The 21120-nt window shown below is 43.0% G+C and overlaps 1 protein-coding gene across 1 annotated transcript in view; it reads right to left on the reverse strand.

The window, feature by feature from the left end:
• Window positions 1–21120, reverse strand: part of LOC121556191 (DENN domain-containing protein 2B) — a 36703-nt gene that overhangs the window by 3749 nt on the left and 11834 nt on the right. Inside the window, 9 exon segments of the mRNA XM_045217148.1 lie at window positions 2633–2810; window positions 12429–12577; window positions 12740–12880; window positions 14163–14240; window positions 15610–15679; window positions 16181–16290; window positions 19774–19958; window positions 20796–20840; window positions 21021–21117. Of these exon segments, the coding sequence (XP_045073083.1) occupies window positions 2633–2810; window positions 12429–12577; window positions 12740–12880; window positions 14163–14240; window positions 15610–15679; window positions 16181–16290; window positions 19774–19958; window positions 20796–20840; window positions 21021–21117 (1053 nt within the window).

Consider the following 21120-nt stretch of genomic DNA (forward strand, 5'->3'; position numbering starts at 1 on the left):
TTCATACTACAGCTATGACAATGTTTGTATTGGTAGTAGTAGGAGTTGGGATTATGCCGGTTCATTGTTTAGCTAGCTAGCTAGCTACATGTCTAAACAAAAGACTCCACTTCGCCAGATGATTACATGACCCATCAAGTTAGCCAGGTGATTACGGCCATCACTTGTATTTCATGAACATGTGCACATGTCTAGACAACAGTGGCCCATCCACTTAGCTAGATGTGGCTGGGGGGTGGTTATAGCATTTCCTTCACATGACCCATCAATTTAGACAAGTGTGTCGGGTAAGTGTCATCTAATAATTATAAAATATTTTATCTGGACACTTTCTGTTTTTGATATTTCTACTATGCAAGTAACTATTTCACTGTACCGTTTACACCTTCTGTATCCTGTGCATGTGACAAATTAACTTAGATTTTATTTATTTAATATAGTGTGTGTTTACCAGAGATGGTAATGTGAAGAACAACATGACCTGCACCAAAGTCAGATTAGGATATAGGCCAAGGACTAGATAAAGTGTATACCTGGAGTTTTTCTTTATTGTAGGCTACTACTTTTACCACTTTTAGTCTTGAAATCTTTGGTTGTTTACTAAACTGCTCACTCTGTTTAGCACATGGCCTCACATATGAATCCTTAAAGAGATGGGTGCTAAGGTTTAAGAATGTGTCAACGATGCTGAATGGGTGTAGACAAAGGAGAGCTTTCAGGAGGTGTACCAAAACATTCAAGGGCCATTTTCTCAAAAGTGGGGTTACAAGTTTATCAACTTTCAAAGCAGAATTACTTTCCCATTGTTCCTCAACTGCAATGTATGATATACCATTTTCTAGCTCTGAGGCTCTACTTTTATCCAATGTAAAAAAAAAAAATATATATTTTAAAAAATCAAATTTTGCTCCATAAGACCGAATCGAGGTGGTCGATCACATTTAGGAATCTTCAATCAAATCCAGGCTTCTTCCATGTGCATACAGTGGAATCCCAATGCCCTCTACAAATAAATCAAACTCTCCATCAAGAGAAAGACAAGCTCTTCCAGAAGTTGGAAGTGTTATACCAGCGTTAAAACGAGATCTTTAAAAGCACTGAAAGGATACTTGAGGAATTTTTATTGAGTCGATCAGCAACATCAAGACAGATGTAAACAGACAACAGATGCTGTTGACAGGCCATTAAAAGCCCTATGTTAAGTATGACAGACGGGGTGAGATGGTCTTTTCACTCATTCCACGGGCTGAGGGCAGATGCTGCTGACTTGGACTAACTGTTTTAATGGCAGAGAGCTGGGCTTTAAGAGGCCTGATGGCTTCTCCTGCCAGGCTTTTAGTTAGAGCCAGAACTTCCCTCCCTCCCCAGTGGGGCCAGGACCCCAGAGTGGAGGGCTGAGGCTGCCCTGGCATGGGCCCTGCAGGCAGCAGCAGCTGCCAACTGCCAAGGCCACATTCACTGGGGGGTTTAGGCCAGGGTCAGCCACACTACAGCACGTTGAGGCAGGAGGAGTTGTTGCTACTTTAACGAGGACAGATTCAAGTGATTTCCCCCTCTTTCCACTCTGCCTCGGCAAATCAGCGCTCCGTTCCAAGAATGCTGCAGAACAGAGCAGAACAGTCCAGCTGGGAGAGCAGAGAAGCAGACACGTCGTCTTGTCCTCCTCGCTCTGTAATTGGTGACAAAACTGCTGCAGGTCAACGTCCTGTCAGGCTTTGACCACAGCGAGACTGCTGGACAGCACTGAACAGGCAATTATAGCTATAGCAGGCCTCACACTTTGTGTGGACTCTGACAGCTCAATATTGGGAAGCTCATGGCTTGAATTCTAATACTCAATACTGGGAGCCTACAGGGTCCATGGGCAGCAAAACAGAGGAAACGGGTCATATTACATCCAGCGCTCTGAGAGAATTTGAGCCGACCTTTCGAAAACACAATGCTATTGCTCAATGTGTGACTGTGAATTTAACATGAGACTGATTTAGAACTATCTCTGGTATGTAGCGCTTGAATGAAAATGACATATAAAAAAAGTTTGAGGGTAAAATTGCTCTGAATCACTGGAAAATAATTGTTCAGATGGTCCAACAATTGACCAGAGGGCATTCTTTCAAAGAAGCCTGTGACAGTCATCATGAGAGTGTGCTTTCATCCTGGACCCAGGGGTGGTACTGGGTCTCTGAGGGAGGTTGGGAGGAGCACCATTATAGCTGTCTCGTGAGATGTCCTACTTACTGTATATCCGGATCCCTCTGAATCTGTCCCATGGCTGCACCAATCAGCCAAGAGGATCAACATTCTCTACGCAATTCTCGCCAGAAATATAAGTCCCTCATTGGGTAAATGTTTAATGAAAACAAGCAGGGTAATTGACTGTGTAATATACTGTAGGTTGTTGTGGGCGTTCTACTGCTGACCAGTAACAGGAAGGCAACTCCCCAGCCCAGTGTCTAACAGAGAGATGGAATGTGACAGTGGAATAGCCTCTAATCTGTAGCCTCAAGCAAACCAAATCAGAGGCACAGAATGGAGGAGGAGCCAATACATTAAACCTGATCAAAGAAAAGCAAGACAGTGGGAGACAAAGGGGAAAAGCCAGAGAGAGACATGGAGAAAATCAAGTACCAACCTCTTCCACAGGCAGGTCTTTGAGTTTGGGCAGTGAGCTGGACAGGAGCCCCACCAGGAAGGGTGTGGGGCAGCAGACGATGTCCACCATGGAGGCAGGCAGGACGGGGATGAAGGTGTGCTGCCAGGAGAAGGGATAGAGCAGAGCCACCACCGCGTGGATACAGCTGGACAGGGTACTGCAGAAGGGAGACAGACAACCAGAGAATTACATATAGAATCACTATATCTAATCATTTTAAGATCTCTATGGAGACAGTCAACATCAGATACAGCTGGACAGGGATAGGGAGAGAGACAACATCACTCACCTTTACAATCACAACACAGAACTGCAGGGGGGCCGATCAGCAAACCAGATATGAACACTGTTAGGGAAAACATGGGGATGCCAGATTTTCCATCAGATGGCCCACTTTATCCTGACCTTTGAAAAGGGAGTGGTGGGTTGTGTTTTGAAGTGAACCCTGAATACTCCTAAAACAACAGCCAGCAGCGGACAAAGAACAACAAACAGATGCAACAAAAATGTGGACTCTCATGTTCTTCTATAAAATACAAAATAAAACCTTATTGAGATTTGTTTAAAGTTCATCATTATCTTCCTCTAATATCAAGAAGAAAGCCAAATGAGAGCGTATTACTTAATGTCATAAGTGAACCAGTCTTTCCAACATCCAAACCAAACAACAACCTGATCCTCTTTTCCTTGAAACAATTACTTTTGTATATGTGAGGTGAACCACTGCAGCTATGTACCCTGGCTTAACACCACGTTCCTTCCTCCAGTTGGTCTAAGGGACAGTCTGAAATCCATTCTCAACAGGCTGTTCTTTCTCTCCAACAAAAGAAGAAAATAAGAAAAAGGCAGGAAAGGAAAGGATAGAGCAGAAAGAAATCACTCCTCCTGACATTCAGCTGCCAGGAGAGTGATGTCTGGACAATACTTCACATTGGAGCAGCCAGTGGTGGAAAAAATACCCAATTGTCATACTTGATTAAAAGTAAAGAGACCTTAATAGAAAATGACTCAAGTAAAAATGAACGTCAGCCAGTAAAATACTACTTGAGTAAAAGTCTAAAAGTATTTGGTTTTAAATATACTTAAATATCAAAAGTAAATGTAATTTCTAAAATATACTTAAGTATCAAAAGTAAAAGTATAAATCATTTGAAATTACTTATATTAAGCAAACCAAACGGCACAATGTTCTTGTTTTTTTTAAATTTACGGATAGCCACGGCACTCCAACACTCAGACATAATTTACAAATGAAGCATTTGTGTTTAGTGAGTCTGCCAGATCAGAAACAGTAGGGATGACCAGGGATGTTCTCTTGATAAGTGTGTGAATTTGACCATTTTCCTGTCCTGCTAAGCATTCAATATGTAACGAGTACTTTTGGGTGTCAGGGAAAATGTATGGAGTAAAAAGTACATTATTTTCTTTAGGAATGTAGTGAAGTAAAAGTAAAAGTTGTCCAAAATATGAATAGTAAAGTAAAGATACCCCCCAAAACTACTTCAATAGTACTTTCAAGTATTTTTACTTAAGTACTTTACACCACTGGGAGCAGCAGACAGACAGACAGGTTCACCCATGGCAACCATTAAAAAGTTTTCATCTTTTACATTTCCACCTTTCCCACTGACAGTGTAACACCCTTAACCACACAGCCCACAGCTAAGGCCTGCTCTATAAACATCTGTGACAGGCTGAGTACACTAGGCACTGCCACTGTGGCAACACACAGTAGGACCACTCCCTTACCCTCAGAGATGGGTTGGGTGTATTACAATAGTTTAACAAGATCTTGAATCCGTTTGATATTACCCAAAACAGCACCCTTGCCGCTGGTGAATTTTGACAGCTGTGGCTTAACACAAAATCACAAATAGTATGTCGTCTTTCTCACGGTCCCAAGCTTGTTGACAGTGGCCGACCCGCCTCCCCTCTGTCCCCCTGCACTCCATACAGTCCATGTACACACAGATAGAGAGGGAAAATAAACCATGAGGCCCATCAGAAACACACAGATACCACAACTCTAAATCAGTGGGGACCAAGACCAAGACTAACCATCAAACGTGGTATGCAAACACTCCACTTAAGATGAATGCAGTGTTAATAAGGAATGTTTTCCATAGTTGTTCTCTTCAACAGCAGAGGGCATATTCTACCAAACACACAGTACTCCCACTACAAATAGGTGTCCACGCTGTATCACAATGTCAATGTTGATGTGAATACAGCCTCTCCTTGACGGAACCTTTATCTTGTTTTAGTACAGTTTACTGTAAATAGAGCTATGAGTATAATGGCAAGTTTTTCTAGTTAATGAACACTGTGAAGCGAGACCAGTATCTACATGGCTCAATAATTGCAGCCCCATGGTCTGTTCAGGTTTCTTATTCACTCATCATAACATAGAACAGAAAGCAGTCTCAGTTTCACTGTCTGATTTTTATTTGCAGAAGGAGCTGATCACTTTCAACAGAGCCAGTCTCCGGGGTTTGACATGTTCAAACCGGGAGTGATGGGGCACAGCTCTTAGAACCTCAGCCACATGCTAGACAGAGCTAGCGCTGCAGAGGAGAGGACTGATACCATGAGTATCACTTACACACTCAGTCCTGAGGGAAACACTCATGGGAAAAGATGAACTTGCAATAAAAACACCATCTCTGCCCAGAGCTGCCAGTCAACTCTCTAAGGCTGCGTGCCAAATGGCACCCTATTCCTTATATATTGCACAACTTTTGATCAGAGCTCATATTGGTAGTAGTGCACTACATAGGGAAAAGGGTGCTTTTTGGGACAATAGGGAAAAGGGTGCTATATGGGACGCAGCCTAAAGCAGAAAGGAATGGCTGACCTTTACAGACCAGGTCATAACAAAACCATGTCCACTTAAGTTTAGAGGATCCTAACTTTGCTTTGTGATATTTTGCATTTGGGGTTATATAAGCATGTCAGATCAGGAATGGTTGGCCTGGATCTGCCTGTGGCTGAGCATGCAGATTCCCAGGAAACTCTCAGGATAGAGAGGCTTACTCTGTCAGACCCACAGGTGCAGGATGGAGAGTCCCAGTGTCAGCAGCACCATCCACCAGCCCAGACGGGCCCATTTCACCCCAGGACAAACACAGGCCCTGGCAGGAGCATCAGTACACCTGTTGCCTAACAGCTCCTAATGCTGATACACATATACTCTACACATTTTTCAGGGTGAGAATGATGAATGAATTTGTAAATCGGGAGGGACCGGGGGAAAAAAGTGAGCGCAAGAGAGGGGTGACCTGGGGAGCTCTGATAAAGCACTGCAGTAGAGTAGAGGCACTTCCAGAAGTTGCACACATGGGGAAAATTTTTAGTAGCCTAGGGTCTGGGATTTTTTTTTGGTGCCTTTTATAAATGCATTTCATGCAATTCTGCATCATTTTATATGACTGGAGACTTTGGCAGAATCTTTTTTAATATCTCACAAATGGTCGAAATGACAAGCTACTTTGACACTGACACACTGAGATCAATAAAAATGACCTTGTCTTGAATCCATCAATAGCCTAGGCCTAGGTGTGTGGAGACACACATATTGTAGGCTACAATATGAGGTTGAAATTATAGTCCTAAAAATGCTTTCCAGTTTCACTGACTCAATAACCCAATCATGCGCAACTCACATGCCGGTGATGGCCGATGTGTTTGTGCCAAAAGTCTCTCTCTCTCTTGTTTTACTTTGTAAAACAATATTTGGAAGTTGATCAAATATTTTAGTAGCCTACAGCAGACAGATTAGAGTCAGGAGAATTAACGTTGAGGAAACTCAAATGAACTTTGATCGCTTTTATTAGGATCCGGCTCAAATTAAGCAATGATGAGAATGATGAATGAATTTGTGTGCATACTGCTCATTGGTGCATTTTGTGTGTGTGTATTATCTATACAGAGCTGAATCTTAATTGATGTATGCTCATAACTCAACTGCTCCCATTGACATCCCTGCTAAATGATGTAAATGTAAAATAAGTAATGAATCAACCCTCAGTCCTCATCTAGCAGAATGTTTAGTATTCACATAGAGCTCCAATGTCTTTTCCCCACTTCCTCTCCATAAGGATCTCAAGTCCCCATCACGGCCTAAGCTTGGACTCCCTGGTATGAACAGTTGCAGCGGAAGCTGTTGAAGAGTAAGATCAGGCTTCCCTTGGGCAACCCTACACATGGTCCTATTGAATCCAGTGCTTCTTGTGGGCAGCATTGTAGTGTGTGTATATAATAATAATAACAATAATAATAATTATGGGAAAGTCAGATGCTTGGCCTCTGTTTTCCCTCATCTGAGTTTCCCTCTTCAGTCTCACAGAAATCTTTGACATATGTTTCCACTGTGTTCATCCACTCCACCTTTGGGTGTTAGACATACACACAGGGAACGAGTTAAGTTGTTGTAGGTTGTTTGGTGCGGTGCCAGCATTGCTCAGTGTGATACAACAGTGTTCAGGAGTAATAAGGGACTAAATAAACTGTTCAGCATGTTCCCAGATTAGAGCGGTACACTGTAGCTACCTCCAGTGGCTCACTTTAACAGCCTGGGGTTACAGATAGACTGCCATACACCATATTATACGGCTGCTGGAGTCTGGAGCAATGGGCTCTTCCTGAATCTAATGCAAACCCCAGTCATTTCAACAGGTGGTAGAAGAAAATTATGAATGGGGTGTGAATGGAGGATTTTAAACAAATAAAAATGACAATACATCTGGTGATTTCTGGGTTAGTTGTGAAGTTTTCTGATATTACAGTGAGCGGTGAAGGGGAAAACTAGGGGTAAGAAAGCAGCCTTCCCCTTCTCCCCCTCAGACAACAAGAGCCTGAAGTTAATTCCACCATGACCAGAGAAAGCTTTTAGGAGGCGGTCTTTCCTCTCTCCCTCTCTTACCCTCTAGCTTTCTCCCTCTCTCCCTCTCTTACCCTCTAGCTTTCTCCCTCTCTCCCTCTCTTACCCTCTAGCTTTCTCCCTCTCTCCCTCTCTTACCCACTAGCTTTCTCCCTCTCTCCCACTCATACACACACTACCTACCCCCAACCCCCTGTCTCTTCTACTGTTGGCCTCTCATCAAATACAATAGAAACATTTACTTATTAAAGCACTTCAATAATCGGAAACTACCTCCATGCTCTCAGATTGGCCCAAAAAAAGAGAAGCGATTCAATCACCTCTACACCCACAGGCTAGGCTGAAAATGGGAAGGTTAAGACAACAAAGTAATTCCATGCGGAAGCGTTAGAAAATAAACACATTCATGGGATCAGCTCCATTGATATCTACTAGCGCTGTTGCTAACTAGCAATGCTGGTCCCATGAATTGCAAAGAGTTATGGGATATTAGAATCCTCTTGTCTTAACCTGTATATTTTGAAGCTAGCCCACAGGCAAGTCTTAAAACTAGAATGGCAGGGATAGTTTAGACCCGCCCATTTAGACTCACAGGCAGATCAAACAAGCCTAAACTCTCTCTGTGGTGGTAACCCTTCTCTCCCTAGACCCATAATAACTGGAAGATGATGTTTACATTATGAGCACTGCAGCAATCCCAGCACAGAGCCTTCAGGTAAATCTGGTTAAGCAATTACAGACTGATGTAACCGATGATGAATTTATATAATTAGGCATCAACGTTGTTATTACAGCAGCCATTTGCTTGTTAATCAGCATCAGTTCTGAGTAACTGTCTGTCTGGCTGTTTGATTTCACAGATAAGCAGCAACACGTCTGATATAAAGCATTTAGAAAAAGTTTCGGCGAGACATACCAAGACGCTTGCTTTAGGCAAACGACCCGTTGTGACCCCTTAAACAAGTCACACACAGCCTACAGTACAAATAAAGGGTTAACGCAACAGTACACGTAGTCCCGTGTAGCTTAGTTGGTAGTGCATTGCGCTTGCAATGCCAGGATTGTGGGTTCGATTCCCACGGGGGGCCAGTATGAAAAAAATATTACTGTAAGTCGCTCTGGATAAGAGCATCTGCTAAATGACTAAAATGTACATGTAACCCCGTAGGCTCAGCCCTAATTTACTGGCCCCATGGCAAATGGCCCAGAACAATGCCTAAGGGTCAGTATTGCCTTATAACATAAGCTTTATACCTTGTATGTAATTTGATATTCGCTTCTCATGACCATTTCTTGATCTTAGTCGGCTAAACGCATTATACTTGATTGCACATGGTTTTACCATAATATCAAAAAAAGTCTGATAAACATAAAAAAAACTAAGGTCGATGTCTAATTAGCATATTCGAATTAGCATATTATTAATAATAATAAAAAAACAATTGTCAGTTTAAGCTAGAGATATCTGTTTGTTTGCATTGGATGCGTCTCAATCCACCACATCCATCTATGTTGCACTTCCGCATCTGCAATGAAAGGTGACAGAGCTAGAGCTGTGTTTTTCAGACCATGAGACATCCTGAAAATCGGTCTTCTCACAAAATCGTCTGTTGCGTCCGAACGGTTTGGCCTACAAACCTCTCTGTGGAAAGATGAGACTCTCACGAACACGATGGTGTTCTCCATTTTGCTCTACTTGTCACACCCTGATCTGTTTCACCTGTCTTTGTGATTGACTCCTCCCCCCTCCAGGTGTCGCCTATCTTCCCCATTTTCCCCAGGGTATTTATACATGTGTTCTCTGTTTGTCTGTTGCCAGTTCGTTTTGTTTCGTTAAGCCTACCAGCGGTTTTCCCCTTGCTCCTGTCTTTCTCAAGTTCCTGTTTTCTAGTTTTCCCAGTTTTGACCATTCTGCCTGCCCTGACCCAAAGCCTGCCTGCCGTTCTGTAGCTTTTGGACTCTGTTCTGGATTACTGACCTCTGCCTGCCCTTGACCTGTCGTTTGCCTGCCCCCTGTTTTTGTAATAAACTTTTGTTACTTTGACACTGTCTGCATCTGGGTCATCTCCTGAAACATGATACTACTGTATATATGGAGACTGTTTAGTGCCAAAAATTAGGGGTTAATAAATACATGTAAAAAAAAAAATATGTTTGCTGATCTTTCTTATTTCTCTCAGATATAGGACAGACATTTCAGAACAAACATCCTTTTATTTTTTTGGGGGGACTATCTGTTGTTCCATGTAGTGAATCTGTTATTCAATGCGTTTGTACGGGCTAACAGCAGTAAGGCCAAATAAAAATGTTCATCAAATCATATTTTAATATACAAGGGGTCTTAAAATTATAAATCAAATAGCAAAATGATCCTTGGTATGACCTTCTTAAAACAATTCCATATAGCTTAGTAGAACCCCCTCGGCTTAGACAGGGCTTAGACTGTTTAGCGCCAACAATAAGAGGTTAAATACATGTAAAAAAAACAACAATAATAATAATAATAATAATAATAATAATAAACATCTGATTTTGGGGGGGACCATCTGTTGTTCCATGTAGTGAATCTGTTATTCAATGCATTTGTATGGGCTAATAGCAGTAAGGCCAAAAATCATTTTAGCTTTTTTTGTCATACCCATGGTATACTGTCTGATATACCCCTGCTTTCAGCCAATCAGCATTCAGGGCTCGAACCACCTGGTTTAAAAATAATACTTATATATCAAATATTACCACAGTACAACCCAGTGTTGACACATTCCCTAACATGGCCTGTTTGGTGTTTTCCCTCCCTCAGATCCTTCTCCTATTGGATATACATTACACCCAGTCATACATCATGTTGTGTTGGAAGGGAATTCTGGGATTGGATTGTGTTCTCTGTCTCCAGCGGGACCAGACCCTTTTACCTGTGAAGTCAGTAGAGGGTCTCTCCCTTCTCCCCAACACGGCCCAATGACGCCCAGAGTGGCTCCTTGAATCCTGTTTTCAATGGGAACTGAGACACAGGGGGTCTGGTCCGTTTTCTGGGGCACGCTGATTGTGTTGATACAAAGCAGGTTTTATGATATTCAAAAAAGTCATAATGTATGGTTTTCAATGAAGTTATAATATTGAGCACGGCTGTAGTACTGTAGTCTGTTCAGACTCATGGTGCTGATTTTCAGTGTTGTTAACTAACAGTACCTCAGACACAGACTATTCGATCCAGCTCTCAAGTCCTTGCTGCTGTTCACGAGAGCCCTTAGAAATGGGTGACTGATTAACTAACTATCTTTGGGTGATGTGCCAACTGACATGAACCCGGGAGTCGTTGTCGTTGTCTCAAACGGCGGAGTGACGACAAAAACAGCTTTTTCGGAGTCCCCCTGGGTGGAGAGAGGGCTGTAGTGAACAGGCCAGGCAGGGACCAGGGAATGAACATGGCGCCATCAGTCATACAGTGACAGTGAAGCCATAGATCAGAGGGGAGAGTCGCTGCACACAGGAAGTACATTCCTTCCCCTCACAGTCACTGCCCCCACTGATGTTTGTTTAAACTGTCCTCTGATATGTAGAGATTACCGTTCAACACAAACCTGCCCCCCTCTAACAGAGCCCCTCAGCCCAGAGTGCTGTGCTATAGCCAGGGGCAGATTGCTGTGCCTGCCTGGTGGGACTCTGGCTCCTTGGAGACCCCTAGCTCCATGTTATCGGCCCCACCCCACCCTGCCTGCTGTGGTTGGACAGTGGCCCCCGGCAGAGAGATGACCCACTTCTGGAACCACATCAGTTGTGAGTCCATGCAGGGAGAGTTCCATTACTCCATGGTGGTAGGTGCGGTCCAAGATGGCTACACTGATTAATTTAACAGTTCTAACCCTGTCCCTGCATGCTAAACCCGTTAAGCACCAACTGACAAAGCCACAGTAGAAGGCTGCTATTTTCTGTGCAGATCGGGTGAATGGCAAGTAGCTCGACTGAGGAATTAAATCTGGCATCAACAGATAGGGTGAGCCAGAGTGCACTGGCAGAGTGGCAGGGCAATCCCCACTATTGTAACTGTTATACATACTATGTAAATAATCTCTCTTTGAAGTTAGTCCATTCTTTAAAGTTCAGGATATGTCATCTATGTGAGAGGAAATGCACCAAGACATGTGAAACAGTGTTATGATGACGGTATCATAGTCAGTCTGTACTTTACAGCCATGTGTCCAGAAAGATACAGATAGAGGAACCCTGAGCTCAGCAATGAGGTGGGTCTGAGAAAACCTTTTTAAATTGAACAAATCCAGCCTCTGTGTGAACGTAAACAGAAAAGGGAAAATGTACAAGAACATGCAATAAAATCCCTCTCATGTAAGGCAGATGTTATTGTAATGGGGTTAGAATAGGTGGATTGACTGCAGAAAAAGACAGTGGACTTCAGCGATAAATGAGGAGGGATATTATTGCTAACATACAATGTAATCCTAGACAGCAATTTATCTCACTCCTAGCCACCATGGGTGAGAAGGATGAAGTATTCTAGGAACTATTTTTACCATTTATAGCCTAATGTCGGTTCAGATCTTTGTCGGGCGATAACCTTACACTAAAATATGAGCAGGCCTTCAGAGCTCTACGTATCAGATTTCTCTGTAAATACTGTAGTTTCAATCATTATTTAAAAATGACAACAGCGTTTCAGAACTACCTAAACAAAATACTTCCTCTAAAGGTATTATTGAGCATTTCACTTGGCACAAGTAACTATCATCTAACATCTACAAGTTTCAACAACCCCCACCTGCCTCTAACAAGGCATGACTATTAGTCAGGTACAGCTTCCCATGAGAAGGTGATTCAGTTCTCTCTCCATCTTTACTTATCACTAGAAGGGTTACTAACAATAAGAGTCTGGCCGCTCACCTGAGTTTATCAGCCACAAAGATGACTCTGCGCTCCAGCAGCAGGGAGGCGAAGACCTGCACCACCTGACGCACGCTCAGGCAGCTGAAGAGACTGTCAAAGTCTACATGCTCCAGTCTGGAGTCCATGGGCCGCCTCAGCTCAATGACCTGGGGAGGAGAACACCACCTGGGGTCACAACCTGGGGTCACAACCAGTCATACGTTCACAGAGGTCACAGGTCATGCTCAATTAAGCATACATCTCATTATCTTCATGCATCATCCTTCTTTGCTGGAACCTTAGTAACCAAGGGCTGATGTGTCTCTAACCTCATTCCCTGCTCCAGGCAGGAAGGTCTTGACTTTGATGGTCTTCCCCGGCGCTGGGAAGGGTGACTCCATCAGACTCCTCATGAAGGGGTAGACTAGGGCTGCAGAGATCCCCCTCCGCCTCTCCACCTCATCCAGGATCTACACACAGCACAGGACAGGGGGTTGAGAGTTAGACCACACTGCAGACACAACACATGTTTTAAACAGAATGTCCCAAATTCCCTTTATTTTTTTATTTAACTAGGCAAGTCAGTTAAGAACAAATTCTTATTTAGAATGGATTGTGATACAGCCTGGAATCTAACCAGAGTCTGTAGTGAGGAAGGTGAGGGACCGCTGCGCCACTCGGGAGCCCCAATATAGTGCCTTAAGGACCGTGGTCAAAAGCAGTTAACTAACAGGAATAAGGTGTCACTTGGGATGTAGATTGAGAGTCCTAGTAATAGACCAAGACCATACCTTCAATCAGTATGGCCAGTGAAGATAGAATGGAACAATGGTAACGTGTGTTGCTGTCTGAAGGAAAGCTCCTGCTAATGTCTGAACCAGGCTACCTTTGCTCCTTTTGACAAATACAGTACGAATTTCTTTCTGTGGCTGTCTGATATGTGTGGAAAAGAGCAAAGGAAAATCCCACCCAATATGCCCATGTGTTTGTCTGTTTCAGACCTGCCTACTCCTGTCTGGAAAGTCTGTTGGAGAGAGACACACTCACATTCAGGGTCATATGATATCACCTCCACTCCCCACACACCCTCTGTTCCCGGTGAAATCAAACACTCCCGTCTTTCTCGCCTTAACTAGAAAAGCACTTCAAACTCCTTGGAAAACATTTCCTCTCTCACCTACGCAGCTCTCAAGCCCTCAAAACGGTGCCTTCTGAAACCTACACCCTGCCATCTGTATGAGGGCTGTTCAACCCTCACTGTTGAGGTGCCCGTGCTGTCACAAGACAGAAACAATCTATTGTATTTATGCATCCTTTTAGCCCTAAATGAATATGAAATGAAACTCACTGACAGTTTTTGGCACATTTTAGCACTCACGACACAGTAATAAAAAGTTATTTCCATTCATTAGATACGTCTACTACCTCTTAACTGTTTCCCTTAACACAGGCCTTATTCACTTCAAATACACTCTTCATAGAGGATTTATGAGGAGGCAGATAAGGCATGGAGAACTTAAACACAATGAGCACTCTGTTTCATGTTATCTCAACTCAGGAACAAGTGAAGGAAACAATTTAACTGGGAAATCAGGTTTATGCTGAACAGGATATCTTTGAGTGGAAATGCTGGCACAGCCTCAACTAGCTCACTCCTGGGAACACTGGCCTCGGCTCGACTCAGAGACAGGTAACCGCAACAATGGCTAAACTAGGGTGTGTGTGTGTGTTTGTGTGTAAGCATGAACTCACCTTAGAGAACAGGTGGAAACAGCCCAGTCGGCTGATGACGCAGTACACCTCAGGAAGGCGAGGCCCTTTCCCACTTGGCTGGAACAGGGGCACAAATTAAGAGTCGTCAGTCACTGGGGAAGAGAGGCTTATAAGGTGACACAGACAGTAATATGGCAATAGATACTAAGATAAATAGAAAGGGGCTTGGTTAGGTTTATATGCAACATCAATGAGAATATACTGTAACAGTATCATACACACAAACATGATAAAGCCAACAGCTTAAGTTGACCAAAGCTATGTGGTGTACTTGCTTTTATTCAGATAAAGCACCAGGTTAGTTCACAATCAGCTTTGGTTGACCAAATATTTATAGATTTGTCCTTTCTGCTGCTGGTGGACGTCTTTAATCTGGAGAGACTGAGGCTTCCCATTGTAAACTAAACACAGGTGCTGCAGTCTCTACACAGTTAATGATCACCCCTACCCTCCACACTAAACAATCACACACCAGTCTACTCTGGAGCCAACCAGGCCTCCTGGATCTATCCATCTCCAAACACACACACACACACACACACACAGACACACACACACACAAATTAACACGTGCATACATATAAAGAAATCCCGATCCACTTGTCCATATTAGGTATGCAATTTTCTCCTCTGCTTTCTCCAAATGGATGATTAAATCAAGCATGTGGAGCTTGGTTAAAGTCCTTAGGAATGCGTTGCTCATGCCAGCTCCTTAGACTTCCACCAGGGAAGGAAGGAGCTGGGTTACCGGAGAGGAGAAAAGTAACCTCACACTCTCACAGCATCAGGAGTCGTCTGATCTACAGCTACTTAATGTCAGCAACTACTGAGCTCAATACAATCAAGAAACAGCCACAACTGAATTTAAGAATCTACGTGACACATAAATACAGTAGGCTACTAAAATACACTGACAAACCCTACAAAACATACACACTGTGTGAATGTACACATTCTTGGGCATAAAAGTGACATAAAAAAATCACAGCAAGCACAACATCCCACACAGCCATACTTTCTGAACTCAAGCCAAATGTGGGCTCATTATAAAACATCAAAGGACTAGCAACCCTTACTGGCGGGTTGTGCTCTACAATGACAAACTTAGACATTTCATGGTTTGTTTTTCGTCATTCTTCTCCTGAGAAACTCTCATGAAACAGAAGGAGTCCAGTTTAACTAGGATTCATCCCGACCGTGTTGAAAGGCAAAAACAACCAAGCTTTGTTACATACGGCCATTAAAATTCACTTTATTTACTTTCTCTCCTACTCACACCCAGCTTGGTGACGCAATAACTCCTCAATGGTCCCACAGGAAAAAAACATCAGTTGTTCAGATAAAAAAACATTGTCAAAACAAACAGGGCTGGCTCAGCAGGGTGTGAACAGAACAGGGACCAGCGAACTAATGGTGGCTTACTTACCAGCAGACGCCTGCAGTACCCAAACCTCCTGCTGCCATCCTCTCCAGTCAACATGAACGAGAAGGTCTCACTGTACCGAGAAACACACACACACACACACACACACACACACACAGACAGACACAGACAGACACACAAGTCTCTATTATAGTCAAACCAGCATTCAGATTGTAGAGACTGAACAGTGATCAAAGGAAACATAGTGTTGGATCTCATTCCCACTTTAGGGTTGGTGAAGTAGTACAGTCTCTGTGGCAGAGAGAGAAGACTGTTTTAGGGACCCACGTTGTCAGGAGTAGGAGTGAGAGTAAGAGTCTACCAGGAATTCATGGAGATAATGGCATTAAATCTCTGTGTTTTCTTCCTAATTTTACACGTTGATATTTACACGTCTAATCATACTATCGATTTGGTAGTTTTTAAAAACTTTAATCTATATATGAAACACTTGTGCATCCCAACTGATTAGTGCCCATCTGGTTGTAGCAAGGAATGGGACTAATAGGCCAACAGTGTGGTGGTGAGCTTTCCTCAGTGATGCAGTGGGGTTGTATAGTAACCCATACTGTACCTGCTGTATTCAGACACTGGGGTCCAGTCCTTGGCATCTGGAAAGCAGAATTGGGGGATGGCTTTGAGTCTCTGCTCTGCCTCCCTCATCAGCTTGGTGGGCCTCTCTAGCTGTGAGACGAGACGAGAAAGGAACAGGAAACGCCTCAGTCAGAAACAGACCCAGACGCTTACAGTCTACTGAGTGTCCTCTTTACAGGGTCCCCAAAAACCTCCCCTATAGTACGAATAAATTACCAGCCTAAGCATTCTCCCACACAGGGTCAGCGCCTCCTCCCCTTATCATCACCACCAACCCCCCTCTCCCCCCCGACGTCATTGGGTCAGGCTTTTCTCTGGCAGAGAACCAACATACCGACATCTCTCAGGGGATTCTATCACTGAACCAAATCTTAAATAACTTAAAAAGAGATCTTTGAGTAAGTAAACGCTTATGTACCATAGAAACCGTTTCCTGGTTACACCACTTACTGTCAATAAACTCCCAAAACTCCCTCAACTCGTATGTTACGGCCATGACCCTACTCTTCCGCAATCTCTGCATCTACAGTGCCTTCAGAAAGTATTCACACTCCTTGACTTTTTCCACATTTTGTTGTGTTACAGCTTCAATTTAAGAGAATTTGTGTCACTGGCCTCCACATAATAACACATAATGTCAAAGTGGAATTATGTTTTTAGAAATGTTTACAAATTAATTAAAATGAAAAGCTGAAATGTCTTGATTCAATAAGTATTCAACCTCTTTGTTATGGCAAGTCTAAACCAGTTAAGGAGTAACAAGTCACATAAGTTGCATGGACAGAAATGTTGTTTAACAGGATTTTTGAATGACTACCTCATCTCTGTACCACACATTCGATTATCTGTAAGGTCCCTCAGTCGAGCAGTGAATTTCAAACACAGATTCAACCACAAAGACCAGGGAGGTTTTCAAATGCTTCGTAAAGAAGGGCACCTATTGGTAGATGGGTAAAAAAAACGAACAGACATTGAATATCCCTTTGAGCATGGTGAAGTTATTAATTACACTTTGGATGGTGTATCAATACACCCAGTCACTACAGTCCTTCCTAACTCAGTTGCCAGAGAGGAAGGAAACCGCTCAGGGATTTCACCATGAGAACAATAGTGACATTAAAACAGTTCCAGTTTAATGGCTGTGATAGGAGAAAACTGAGGATGGATCAACAACACTGTAGTTACTCCACAATACTAACCTAAATGAAGGAAAGAAGAGAAGAAAAGAAGGAAGCCTGTACAGAATCAACATATTCCAAAACATGCATCCTGTTTGCAATAAGGCACTAAAGTAAAATGGCAAATCATGTGACAAAGACATTCACTTTATGTCCTGAATACAAAGTGTTATGTTTGGGGTAAATCCAGCACAACACATCACTGAGTACCACTCTTCATATTTTCAAGCATGGTGGTGGCTGCATCATGTTATGGGTATACTTGTTATCGTCAAGGACTACAGAGTTTTTTTTGGGATAAAAATAAACAGAATAGAGTTAAGCACAGGCAAAATCCTAGAGGAAAACCTGGTTCAGTCTGCTTTCCAACAGATACTGGGAGTCAAATTCACCTTTCAGCAGGACAATAACCTAAAACACAAGGCCAAATATACACTGGAGTTGATAACCAAGACAACATTGAATGTTCCTGAGTGGCCTAGTTACAGTTTTGACTTAAAATCGGCATGAAAATCTATGACAAGACTTGAAAATGGCTGTCTAGAAATGATCAACAACCAACTTGACAGCTTGAATAAAAAAGAAATAATGTGCAAATATTGTACAATCCAGGTGTGCAAAGCTCTTAGAGACTTACCCAGAAAGACTCAGCTGTAATCGCTGCCATAGGTGATTATAACATGCATTGACTCAGGGGTGTGAATTTCTATCTAAATGAGATATTTTGGTATGCCATTTTTTTTTATGTGCTAAAATTTCAAAAAACATGTTTTCACTTTGTCAATATGGTGTATTTGGTGTAGATGGGTGCGATTTGTTTGTTTAAATTAATTTTGAATTCAGGCAGTAACACAACAAAATGTGGAATAAGTCAAGGGTACGTAGCCGGCCGCGACCGGGAGACCCATGGGGTGTCGCACAATTGGCCCAGCGTCATCCAGGGTAGGGGAGGGAATGGTGTAACTGAGTCAGGTTTGTAGGCCTACTTGCTCGCACACGCTTTTTCAGTTCTGCCCACACTTTCTATAGGATTGAGGTCAGGGCTTTGTGATGGCCACTCAAATACCTTGACTTTGTTGTCCTTAAGCCATTTTGCCACAACTTTGGAAGTATGCTTGGGGTCATTGTCCATTTAGAAGACCCATTTGCGACCAAGCATTAACTTCCTGACGGATGTCTTGAGATGTTGCAATATATCCACATAATTTTCCTTCCTCATGATGCCATCTATTTTGTGAAGTGCACCAGTCCCTCCTGCAGCAAAGCACCCCCACAGCATGATGCTGCCACCCCCGTGCTTCACGGTTGGGATGGTGTTCTTCGGCTTGCAAGCTACCCCCTTTTTCCTCCAAACATAACGATGGTCATTATGGCCAAACAGTTCCATTTTTGTTTCATCAGACCAGAGGACATTTCTCCAAAAAGTACAATCTTTGTCCCCATGTGCAGTTGCAAACCGTAGTCTGGCTTTTTTATGGAGGTTTTGGATCAGTGGCTTCTTCCTTGCTGAGTGGCCTTTCAGGTTATGTCGATATAGGACTCGTTTTACTGTGGATATAGATACTTTGTACCTGTTTCCTCCAGCATCTTCACAAGGTCCTTTGCTGTTGTTCTGGAATTGATTTGCACTTTTCGCACCAAAGCACGATCATCTCTAGGAGACAGAACGCGTCTCCTTCCTGAGCAGTATGATGGCTGCGTGGTCCCATGGTGTTTATACTTGCATACTATTGTTTGTACAGATGAATGTGGTACCTTCAGGCGTTTGGAAATTGCTCCCAAGGATGAACCAGGCTTGTGGAGGTCTACAAAAAAAATCCTGAGGTGATTTATTTTGATATTCCCATGATGTCAAGCAAAGAGGCACTGAGTTTCAAGGTAGGCCTTGAAATACATCCACAGGTACACCTCCAATTGACTCAAATTATGTCAATTAGCCTATCAGAAGCTTCTAAAGCCATGACATCATTTTCTGGAAATGTCCAAGCTGTTTAAAAGGCACAGTCAACTTAGTGTATGTAAACTTCTGACCCACTGGAATTGTGATACAGTGAACTAAAAGTGAAATAATCTGCCTGTAAACAATTATTGGATGCACAAAGTAGATGTCCTAACCGACTTGCCAAAACTATAGTTTGTTAACAAGAAATTTGTGGAGTGGTTGAAAAACAAGTTTTAATGACTCCAACCCAAGTGTATGTAACTTCCGACTTCAACTGTATCAGCGCTCTCAGCATACATACTTCTGTAGGTCCAGTGAGTAATGTCTCAGAAGAGTTATCTACGAGGACCCCTTTCCTGTTTAAATCCTCTCTCTCTCACTTAAAAAGGGACTTGACAATGCTGTCTGACCCATGACCAAGGGGCCAGAATACAGTTTGGGTTGTTCCCTTACCTTGGGGAACTGGTAGGTGACTTCGGGGGAGAAGGAGTTCTTGGTAGGCTTCTTCTTGAGGGACACCACCACAAAGTACTCAAACAGCTCCCTTTCCTGCCACTCAATCAGCTGTAGCTCCAGTGTGCGGTAGCTAGGGGCCCGCCGCAGCATTGACTGTAGCTTCAGCAGCCTTTGGGTGTGAGCTGGGGAGAGAAGAGAGAGGGATATGGACAGTTCAACCATCAGTACAGGGTTGTATTGACACAATGCATAGCCCAAACACTGTGTACTACACACAACTGACAGAACTCACAGCTAATAGTGCAATACAAGCCCTGCAGTCTGACAAAGAGCTTACAGTCCAAACATTATTGGAACATATTTAGTCAAGCATGATGTTTCCAAAACGCTGTTACAATGTAAAAGGAAAATGAAATCAAACATTGTAGGAACTTCCCCCTGAAAACTTTGCCAGGCTGTTCCTGGCATGTAAAAAAAAACATTCACGAAATGCTTTAAAAACCAAACAAATGGAGGTTAAATGATTGTTATCTATAACCTACCAAAAGCATTCTGGGAACCAAAACTTAACTGGATTTAAAACGTTAGATGGGTTTCCACACACTGATTAAACCTCTTTACTCACACATGTTTATCCTCACACAGTCCAACACATAACAACCTAAACACAGATTAGAGAGAAATACAAACCTTATAGTTCACCATAACTGTCATCACAGATGGCTTGTGTTTAAAACAGAGTGAGAACAGAATCAGCAAAGAGTTCGGACACAGTGCATTTAAGAATTATTCGAACGAATGACTTTGTATAGTCTATAGCAAATCCATTACATCTTGCCTTTCAGTTACATTTCTGTGGTCCCTTTGGTCACAAGTCACTTGATCGATGTCTCGTTCCAAACACCGACTTGTCAAAACTAACAGAGACGTGCGCTTGTTGTATCTGCTGTGAGTGAAACAAATCCATGCACCATTGCCCTCCAGGGACTGAGCTTCAACTGCATACTGTGACCTCTCACCTTTGAACCTGTCATCAGAGTCGCTCTCGCTCTCGCTGTTGTCATCTGTAAACAGATCGGAGAGAGAAAAAAAGGTTTGTTTAGGGTCAGGGGTCAACTCTACAACTGTATGTTTATGCCATACAGATGAGATGACTCGGACACTGTGTGGGTGGCGGAGACACAAATATTTACTCCCTGTTCCAGACAGTGGATGGAGAGAAGGAAGGGATGAGCCCTACGTACCTCTCAGAGATGCCGTCTCAATATTAGACAAGGTCAGCTTCTTAAGCCTCTTCTTCCCTCGCTTGGTACAGTAAATGGAGTTGATTCTCTGGACCATCTG

This window comes from Coregonus clupeaformis, unplaced genomic scaffold (assembly GCF_020615455.1).
Source record: "Coregonus clupeaformis isolate EN_2021a unplaced genomic scaffold, ASM2061545v1 scaf0941, whole genome shotgun sequence".
Taxonomy (NCBI): domain Eukaryota; kingdom Metazoa; phylum Chordata; class Actinopteri; order Salmoniformes; family Salmonidae; genus Coregonus; species Coregonus clupeaformis.